Genomic DNA, 10,742 nt, shown 5'->3' on the forward strand with positions numbered 1-10,742 from the left:
GCTGACTTTGATTTTCTGAGAAGTCGTCTTTTTCGTAGGCCGGAAAGACCTACATACTCCGGTGGGAGCGACTTAGGCATTGGAAGGGTAGGCCCTACCGGCTGCAGGTACTGAACTACGTGGTTGTGATATTGGCTGATAGCCCCTGCTATTCAGTGGGTGAAGGGCCCAAGGCTATATATATAATTTTTTCCCCCCTATTATGAAACTTATGTCTGTATCGTGTCAGTGAGGTTTAAACGTGCATGGTAAGGCAAATGTAATGATTTTGGACATTTCAGTGTGGATGAAGACTCTGGAAATAATGGCTTGGCTTTGTGGTTAAAAGTGGCATCGTCATCCGATGGAACTACGTCATGACGTAATTTAACAAACTTTAGCCGCGAACCTGCTTTTAGCGTCTTCATCTGAAAATGTATTGGTTTACGACACGCAGTCTGCGCTGCTAGAGGAAGCGGCCTCAAACTGCGCCTCGGCTGGAAAAGCCGTGGTGAAAGGCTGAGCCACGGCGGGAAGGGAGAGAGGCTTGCTGCGGTAAGAACTGGGTGGCGGCCCAGATTGGTTGAATGCCTGCTGCTGCAGCTGCTGCAATCCAGCGCTCGAGGAGAGCTCGGTCTTGGGTGGCACGATCGTTGTGTCGAGCAAGGCGAGCTCAGAGCTTGCATGGTCTATTGGCCACGACGTGTGGCTTGGCAAGAAGAGCAGCTGTCGCGATGATGCTTAATTGTGCTCAATGGCCGTGTCTGGCTGGGTAAGAATGATCGCGGATCCAGCAAAAGCAGCAGATCTGATAAATCCCCAGTATAGCTCTCTTTGTTGGTAGGAAAATTGGTTCTGTGGTAAGATGATAGATGGAGCGAACCAGTATTCTGATAAACCGTCAATGGATAGAGGTAAGTCAGCAATATTTATGCTATGTGGTGGAAACACACCGATCACCAGCCCAAAGTCCCTAGTTCCTGGGTAAAGTTCCAGTGGTGGAAATGCAGCTTTGATTTCACTCCGGTTCCCTGTTCTGGCCTGATGTTCTGCCGACTTAGCCTCAGTTCCCAGTCTCTTTACTTCCACATGCACTTGCCACTCCGTCCCTCGCCCTGTTCCACCTCTGCTCCACTGCCCCTCTGGATTGTATTGAGTTGGGAACATCTGGAAGCCAAGTTTTCTGAGTTTAGTTTATCCTGTTTATTGTTTACTGTTTATTGTCCAAGTCATTTGTGTCTTGATCCTAGCCTGTGTATCTTGTTTCTGTTCTATCTCCGTCTGCCCTGAACTTTATAGTCTTGTCGTTTTGCTCCTGCTTGGACCATTGCTCATGTACCTGGATTATCTCTCTGTTTTTCCCCCTGGATCATGCTCGCCACCGATTGACCCTATCTATTCACTGGACTACTCGTGTCTCATGCCTCTGTCACCCCGTAACAATCAGAAATCACACAAAATAAAATTAAGCAGTCTTAATTAAGTGTGTACCACATTCCGACTGTGTGACACTCGCGATGTGAAACAGTTGTAATAGATATAGCTGAATCGTTGTCTTTCAGGAATAAGATTGCGTTTGAATTGAGTTCGCAGTCTTTAAACTAATAATTCTGCAGCTCAAATGTAAACTGCTAATTGTCTTGGGATGATATAATCATGTTCTCGTGAGACCAGCCGGATCTCGTCACATCCCTAACAAAGGTTTTACGAGTTTGGAATGACATGAGGGTGAGTAATCAATAACACAATCTTCAATTTTTGGTGAACTATACCTTTTAAGACATTTTTGTAATCTTGAGTATGACAGCATGGATAGCATTCAAAGTAATACCGCATGCAGCTGTGGCTTTTAATTTAGTTAAGGTGGTCTTTAAGTCCTTTCAGCGTCATTTAGCCCCAATTTGAAGCTGCTCAGGAGGTTAATTTAACAGCATGTGCACTCAGAGATATTTTACACCCCGTCCTGCTTGCTTGCTTTCTGTTCTCTTTTGTGTTCTCATATTTGTTTCTTAGGAAAGCAAGTAAATGAAATATCTGCTCTCTCCGGTGTGAACTCATACAGATCATTGTGCACTTATTTCATGCATTCACAACTGAAAGGTAATTCAAGAAACCCATTTTCCCCTCTTTCCAAACCTGTCCTCTTTTTGCCTGCCTCTCCTGGCAGCAGGTGAGGCAGCTGGCTGCAGGCCCAGTTTGTGGCACTTTTTCATCAACTCTGATCCTCTGTGTGAAGCTCAGTATATCATATGCTACAAATTACCACAGTGACTTCATTGAAAAGGCAGAGAACGTTTACATCTATTGTAAGTCTATTGGACTGACCACACATCTGGCATCTTAACCAGCCGTCTACACTCAGGAAGACTGGGTTTCACATAGACGGAGACAGTGGGATTTCATCGCTGTTGGTTGACAAATGCATTCTAGCCATGAAGATTCAGGTCAGTCAGCATAGAGCAGCGCATTAGATTAACAAAAATAGATAAAACTGATTAGTTCAGCAAACTGTCTCATGAAAAATACCATTGTCTATGGCAGTGTTGAGAGTGCAGTTATAGGGTTGTTTTTTCAACCAGAGAATCTCAGTATAAAATTTAGTGAGTCATTTATCAATCTCATACATAATTATATCCATCCATCAAGTTTTGGGAGCAGAAAGTCAGGTGTCAGTAAATAGTGAGATAACGATAATGATGACAGACAGAGTCCCTAGAAAGAAAGCAGATTTATCCTCTTTCATTAAAACCCTGCTAATGTTCAGTCTGATTGGTTCGTTTATTTTGACTGCTCAGTGCATCTGCATTTTCTCTAATTTCCACCCCATCATTCTGTCACATGATGAAATCTTGCCTGGATGAGAAGTGTATGAGATATGGAGGAAGTTGTCTGGCTTTCGAAAAGGAAATGCAAATAGTTTTCAGCGCATTACAGGTCATGTTTCGACAATGTACGTGTTTTTGGTTGTCACATGCATGGGAAATCAATGTATCTCTGCTTGTATTCTACTTGTAAAGCTATATTTTATTTATGTATTCATTCACATTGTAGAAGATGGTTCTTGAAATCACATCACTGCTTAACAGAAACATTAAAGCAGTAGTTCACCATAGAGTTCATTTAATACCCCTCATGTTCTTATAAGTTAGATTATTTTCTAAATGTTTAAAAAGATATCTGGACTGTGATTAAAATTAAACATTTTCAGCAATATCTTTTTTTGCTATTGATGATTTCAACAGTTTAAGATATTTTAGATTTAGTCCGAGAGCTCTCAGTCCCTCCATTGAAACTGTGTGAATGGTATACTGTCCATGTCCAGAAAGGTAAGTAAAACATCATCAAAGTAGTCCATGTGACATCAAAGTGTTTTGGGAGCAGAAAGTCAGGTGTCAGTAAATAGTGAGATAACATAATGACAGACAAAGTCCTAGAAAGAAAGCAGATTTATCCTCTTTCATTAAAACCCTGCTAATGTTCAGTCTGATTGGTTTCTTTACTTGGACTGCTCAGTGCATCTGCATTTTCTCTAATTTCCACACCATCATTCTGTCACATGATGAAGTCTTGCCTTGATGAGGAGTGCATGAGGCATAGAGGAAGTTGGCTGACATAAAAAAAAAAAAAAAAAGAAAAACCGGAAATGAGAATAGTTTTCAGCACATTGCAGATCATGTTTCGGCAATGTATGTGTTTGTGGTTGTCACATGCATGGGAAATCAATGTATCTTTGCCTATATTCTACTTGTAGAGCTATATTTTATTTATGTATTCATTCACCTTGTAGAAGATGGTTCTTGAAATCACATCACTGCTAAACATAAACATTAAAGCAGTAGTTCACCACAACTAAATGATTAAACATTTTCAGCAGTTTAAGATATTTTAAATTTAGTCCGAGAGCTCGCAGCCCCTCCATTGAAAATGTATGTACTGTATACTGTCCATGTCCAGAAAGGTAAGAAAAACATCATCAAAGTAGTCCATGTGACATCAGAGGGTCCGTTAGAATTTGTTGTAGACTTTGAATATCTTGTTCTTACTTTTGGCTTTTGTAATGCCCCCACGGTATTCCAAGCACTCATCAACGATGTGTTGAGAGTGATGGTAGATCAGTTCATTTATGTCTACCTGGATGACATAGTGATATTTTCTCATTCTCTCCAGGAACATGTTCAACACGTCAGGTGAGTGCTTCAGAGGCTGTTAGAGAATGGGCTTTTTGCAAGGCAGAGAAATGCATTTACCATGCACAGTCTGTTCCTTTTTTGGGATACATCGTCTTGGCTGATTGGGTGCGCATGGATACCGACAAGATTCAGGCTGTGGTAAATTGCCCAACCCCAGAGTCTTGTAAGGCCCTGCAGAGGTTTTTGGGCTTTGCCAATTTCTACCGGCGGTTTATTCACAATTTCAGCCAGCTAGCCGCCCCTTTGACTTCCTTAACCTCCATCAATACTGCCTTCAGGTGGTTTAGTGCAGCGGAAGCTGCATTTTCCAAACTGAAAAGCTGCTTCGTTTCAGCTCCCATCCTCATTGCCCCTGATCCTTCCCGGCAGTTTGTGGTGGAGGTTGACGCGTCACAAGTTTTATTATTTAAAGAGTTATTCTATTATTTCTTAAGATTTAGAAACTGAAGCCTTCAACTTCTTTTTCTTGAGTATCAAGAACACAGGCACACTTAACAATTGTAACATTGTAAAGTAAAATTGTAAATTAACAATTATTTTATGGCATTACTTTCCAAAATAACAAGAGTTATTAGTGTTTGGTCACAGTATTCAACACCCACAGGCAGGACCGTAGCTGGGGTCAGTGGGGCCCCGGTGAAGGTTGTACCAGTGGGCCCTGTTTGAAATTGTTTAATTTGCATGTTCTTTCATTTTTATTTATTTTTGCTATTTACACAATTTAAGTTTTTTTCAAGTTTGTAGGTATCCAGGTACAGAAACTAGTACAACTAGTAGTGTAAAATAGCACTGGATAGTCTTCAATATAAAAATAAAATATACAATCAAACCAAAATTTATTCAGACACCTTGAACATTTCTCACATTATTAGTTTATTTGCTATAGCTTATAAAATATGACAAGAATTTAGAGTTAAACTCTGTCAGAACAAATTAGTCTTGAAAATGTCATAACGTTGATAGAAATGTACGTAATGGATTACAATCAACCAAAACTACATCCAACTGTTATTATGACAATATTCACACAACTATCAATACTTTGACCAATTACCAAGCAATGCTTCATTTTGTTCAGACTGTGGTGTGAAAAGGTTGCATTAGCAATTTAGAAAAAAAAAAAATCAATGCATGGTGCTTTATAAGGTGCTGAATAATTTTTGTTCCCAATTTCATATATAGATAGATATGTAAAACATTTATATCAAACTATTTCACTAGTAGTTCACTGTATGAAGATTCTTTGGGTATAATATGTCACAGTTTCCTTATACTCACTTACATAAATGTATTAGGTACCTACTAGTAAAATATGTATATCAAATTATATCTGGAGTCTGGATAATTTTTGGTTTGAATGTGCATAAATTCTTGTTAAAACTACAAAGTAATGCAGTCAAGAGCAGTGAATGATTTTTCTTTCATTTTCTTGGATTAACATTACAGCAGCTAGACGCGGTCACTTTAAGACACGATGAAAGCATCTTTTTCCTTAACTGTTTACTTTCACTTAAGAAATAACTGACAAATAACTGAAAACACAAGAGCAAAAAGAAGCATTTTAAAACATAATTCAAAATGGTAGATGCCTAAAATAGCTGACACGGGAAATCTGGATATCATTCGACTTGACGTGACTCACTGAATCTAAAAAGACCAATTGTGTGATTTTTGGCCAAACCATTCAGAAATTATAAGCAAAAATATGCATTTTCATATCTCCTGACCACTAGGTGGTGCTGCGTCGAAACACTGCAGGTAGTCTTAGGTCATGGTTATTATAACACACACCAAGTTTGGTCTCAATATGCCAAACTGTTACCGAGATATAGCCTCACATGGACTTTTGCGTGCTTCTCGTCAAATTTGTTCAGGTGTCATTCGAGAATGGTTGGATGAATCAATTTGAACTCCATAACCTTTTACTAGCTTTGTCTGAAGATGATCTGAGCCAATTTTCGTGAAAATTGGACACACCTTCTAGGACGAATTCGAAAAAGTAGGTTTTTAAAAAAAAATTAAATAGCGAAAAAACGAAACCTTGCAATGTTTTAATTTTGGGGTTAATTCAACTTGGCATGAGCCAAGGATTCACAGGAAAAAATAATTTTCATTTTCTGGCTTACAGTTCAAATGTTATTAGCATAAAAATATTGAAACTTTGGACAAGTGGTGGCGCTAGAGAGTTGGAGTTAGAGACTTCAAATTTGCTACAGTTAATGTTGGGACCTCTATCAGTGTGCCAAATTATACAACTTTCCTGCGAGTAGTTCTATGGGCTGCCATAGACTTGCGGCGGAAGAAAAAATTACGCTAACGGATACAATAGGTGCCTTGCACCTTCGGTGCTTGGCCCCTAATAAATAGCTGAATTGTGATTTATTAATATGGTAATTAATAATAAGAAAAGACAGAGGACTTCACTATCAACTTCAAATGGATGACAATCATTATTTGAGAAATTTTTTTTTTAATTGCTCATTGTGATTCATTTTGTCAGCACAAGTCACACTATTATAATGAGGAAGGAAATGTGGAGGCGGTAAATGACAACAACACATGCACAATGTTTCAGATGGTATGGCACGTGTATACACATGAATCGGATATTGGTCACAATTGAAAGGACGTGTAAATGGAGAGGCAAAAAAATAGGCAACAAATCAGAATTGGGCATCAAGACTGGCAGTGTAAACAAGGAATTAGGAAGCTGAGATGTTAGCAGCTCCCGTCGGATCATCATGATCAAATGAGAGGTAGAGTCGAGTGTAATCAGCACAGCAGTGGTATGAAAAGCCATGTTTCTGAATAACAGAACCTAATGATACCATGTAGACAGAGAAGAGAAGTAGTCCAAAAACTGAGGCACTCCAGTTGTTAGATGTTGTGACTTGGACACCTCAGCCCTTTCGAAAGCTTCAGTTGATGCTGTGCTGCTCAGCGCATTGGGAAACATCTTATTCGTGACCAGCTGTGAATAATGTGTGTACAACATGTCGATAGAATTGACCCGGTGGCAGTACAGCCTCGGTTGATGACGTCATCAGAGCGCGCACCCACAACACGGGGCTATAAATACATACGCCAAAAGGACTTTTGTCTTTAGATCATTCTGTATATGTGTGCGTCAGGAAGATTCTTCTCGTCGGCTACAGATCTTCATAGGATGAGTCAACAAAATGGTAAGTGTTGTTTTCCTCCATGCTCTCGTCCTATGTATGAACTGGATACACGTTTACTTTTTTGTTTGTTTGGGGGAAGAGCACGCGTTCTGGCTTTAGAGACGGGTGAGTGCGAGCATTTTGTACTGCTCTCAGTGAATATGCTTTGTGCTCGTCTGAACTATTTTCAGACTGCACCCACCTTTTCATCGGAGGGCTCTCGTGTGGATTTGAGTGACGAACGAGCGACGGGTTCTTCCCTTTTTCTTACGGTGTCACCGGATCTACGCATCCTCTCTCGTGATCTCAAAGCATGCTCCGGTGTTTCTTCGGTTCACGAGGAGAATGATATATCTCTTGGGTCCTCAGGCCATGAACAGCCCGCCTCTAACCCTTCCTCTCACAAGAGGAAATCGGTCGACGAACAGCTCGAGGTGGTTACTCGCGCGGTGGACAGGTTTCAGCTTGACTGGCCATGCGAACAAGAGACCCCCAAACAAAGTAAGCTGGAGAATAGGTTTCTGTCGGGTGGTAGGAGAGAGAGGCCACAACATCAGTCTCCCCCTTTTTCGTGGACCTCCATGGTGAGCTATTGAAGTCATGTAACAAACCGCGTACTTCCCGCGTCATTGTGCCCTTGACGTTGACTTTTTCAACTATCATGGATGAGAAGTCGCAGGGGTACTCGGAGATGCCGCGGGTTGAAGAGATGCTTGCGAGCTATCTCTCGCCCGAGTCTGCATCCTCAGTTACGAAACATACTCTCCCCACTAAGCCTTGTAAAATAATATCATGGCTAGTGGGTAAAGCTTACCAAACTGCAGGTCAGGTTGACGGGCATTAAGGAGAGAGAAATTTTTTTCCTATTTCTCCATCAGGCCTGTTTGGCGATTCGGTTAACACAGTTGTCAACAGGTGTAGGGAGGTGAAGAAACATAAAGAAGCGTTTGTTCAGTTCCTTCCTCACCGCACTCAAAGGGAGGGGCTGTCAGCCACCCAGCCTCACCCCGGTCCTTCAAAAGCCAGGGAGGTTAAGAAGCAGAGCGTGGTGAAACGTGCTCCCCCTCGTAGGGATTGGGGACAGGTTCGCCGTGCTCAGCAACCTCCCAGGCCAGACATCAGGACTGTCCTTGATAAGAAGAGGAAGTCCTGACGCTCTGGAGCCCTTGCTGGTGGGGGTAGTCCCTCACGGGATGGTGCGCTTTTGAGAGCTTTTCGCCCCGCCCCGTTACCCTCACAAAACTCCTCCATCCCCCCCACTTTGTGAGATTTGGGGGGAGATGGTTTCCAGCAAGGTATTAGAAAAAAACAGGAGATCGTTATGCAAACCCTGTCTGTGTTTAGGGTGCAGCAATCTCCGGCGATTCTCTCAGTTACCGCCTGAAAACTAGCAGTGCTAAAAGGCTCGCTTCCTCTATGGAGGTCTCTAGAGCAGCTAGCACAGTCGTCCCCTGCCGGTCCGCTGCTTCAGGGCACTAAGCTAGTGGCTCTTGGCACACAAGGAAGCGGTTGCTGAGCTTCATCGAAACATGAATTTGTCTCATGGGGAGGGGCCATTGGTACTCTATTACACGGTGCCCGTCTCTCCTCAGTGCCCTCAGGAGACCGTTCTGCCAACCCTGCCGGTGTTTCAGGGCGCAGCGATCTCCAGCGAGCGCTTCTCTCAGTTACCACCCGGAAACTAGTGGTGCTAAAAGATTACTCTTTTGATTGCTTTTGTGGTCCAGGGTTACATATATTCTTCATTGCTTTGAAAAACTTTATTATATAGGCTATTATTAAATTGTATATATGGAATTATTTTTAATAAAGAGTGTCGTGAATGTTTACATGGACTATTTAGATAAAAAAAAAATCATCAAGCAATATTCATAAATATATGCAGTTGTATCATTTTCTGATCAAGTTTTATTACTACACTGCATTAGAAAAAATTTGAGGGAAAATAACTGCCTATTAAGAATTTATACTGTAAAGAAAAGAGCTGATGTGAACCCCTCAGAATACCAATAGTATACCAAAAGAAATTAAACAGTTTTACACTGTATATTATTTAATAATATGACAATTATAGATTTAATGCACCTTTGAACAACAGGGAAACAGTGCTTTATCTTCAGCAACACTACAAATACGGATGCTACCTATAGGTTAATTCTGTCATTTGAAACAATATCTGTTGGTGCTATAGACCCTTGAAAAAAAAAAAAAAAAAAAGTAAAAAAAAATTACAAATTTTTGTGACATTTGAAGGACCAATAAAGAATTGATATACTAAAGTTGAACAGAAAAAGTTTGTCAACGCTTGAGAAATTTAATTGAGAAATCATTCATTGATATTTCTATCAGCTACATCGGTAAACATTGAAGCACTAAATCTTTTTTCACAAAAAATTCCTTGGATGGAAACTACTGACCCGGCAGCTTAAAATATTATATTTAGTTGTTTTTAAGCTGTTGTCTGTATGCAAAAAAATTTACAGATATATTATAGTCATCAATCAATCAACCAATCAATCAGCCAGTAAGTTCTTTGTAATCAAATAATGAGGACATGTGTTGGCACTGTAAAGTGTTAATTTGTCCAATTAAAATGATCTAGTTTCTACCTACACCTCATCATGTCAAAGAACTACCTGAGCTGGAATGATGTAGTCAGCCACATCCCAGATCTGTTCACCAAGCTCGGTAGTGTTTGTTAGAGCGATGCCTTTCACTTTAGTTGTCACAGAGCTTAGGATGGTATCAGTCTCCTGGTGGCCTCCAATCAAAGCCACATACCTGTACATATAAACAAAAATGAACATTACTATTGTATGCAGAACTTCCTTTAAAATAAACATTGTGATTGTTAATTGTTCGCTGATTCTGATTCTCCAAGGTTGTTTCCTAGTGTCAGTTCAGAACTTACCAAAGAGCATATGGTATCGCTGTTAACTGATATAAACGATAAAGCACTCCGATTTTGCTGGATTTTACCACTAATTTTTGTGGTGTTGTATATTCAGAAAAAAAATTCTTTGTTTTCTCTATCATTTTCATTGCGACTGCTTCCAATGCGTTCATGTATGTATGTATGAAAAAGAAAGTGAAAGAGTTCAAAAACGTTCATGTATGAAAGTGAAAGAGTTCAAATATTAATAGGCATCTACTAACCTGCATTATTCAGGTGGATTTTTTACACAAGATCAACAAGATTTTAGAAAGTTTCAAAGAAGAAAGATAAAGGAGTTTCAGAGGTGATGTCCTTGGCTAAGTAGTTTCTACCTCGATATATAATGCTGAAAGTAACTGCACCATCAGTTCACAACAGAGACCAGTGAATGTTTTGAGCACAAGAGAAACATTTAGCTGATCGACATAACTAGACAGTTAAAATACCACAAAGCATTTAGAAGTACAGAATATATAA

The 10,742-nt window shown here is 40.3% G+C and overlaps 1 protein-coding gene across 1 annotated transcript in view; it reads right to left on the reverse strand.

Moving 5' to 3' along the window:
• Positions 1 to 10,417, reverse strand: part of LOC113047077 (P2X purinoceptor 4-like) — a 35,406-nt gene extending 24,989 nt beyond the window's left edge. Inside the window, exons 1-2 of the mRNA XM_026208341.1 lie at positions 10,242 to 10,417; positions 9,967 to 10,111 (exon numbers count right to left, since the gene is read on the reverse strand). Of these exons, the coding sequence (XP_026064126.1) occupies positions 9,967 to 10,111; positions 10,242 to 10,396 (300 nt within the window). The 5' untranslated portion in view covers positions 10,397 to 10,417. The remainder of the gene's footprint in view (positions 1 to 9,966; positions 10,112 to 10,241) is intronic.
• Positions 10,418 to 10,742: the final 325 nt, after the last annotated feature.

Source organism: Carassius auratus, chromosome 28 (assembly GCF_003368295.1).
Source record: "Carassius auratus strain Wakin chromosome 28, ASM336829v1, whole genome shotgun sequence".
NCBI lineage: Eukaryota > Metazoa > Chordata > Actinopteri > Cypriniformes > Cyprinidae > Carassius > Carassius auratus.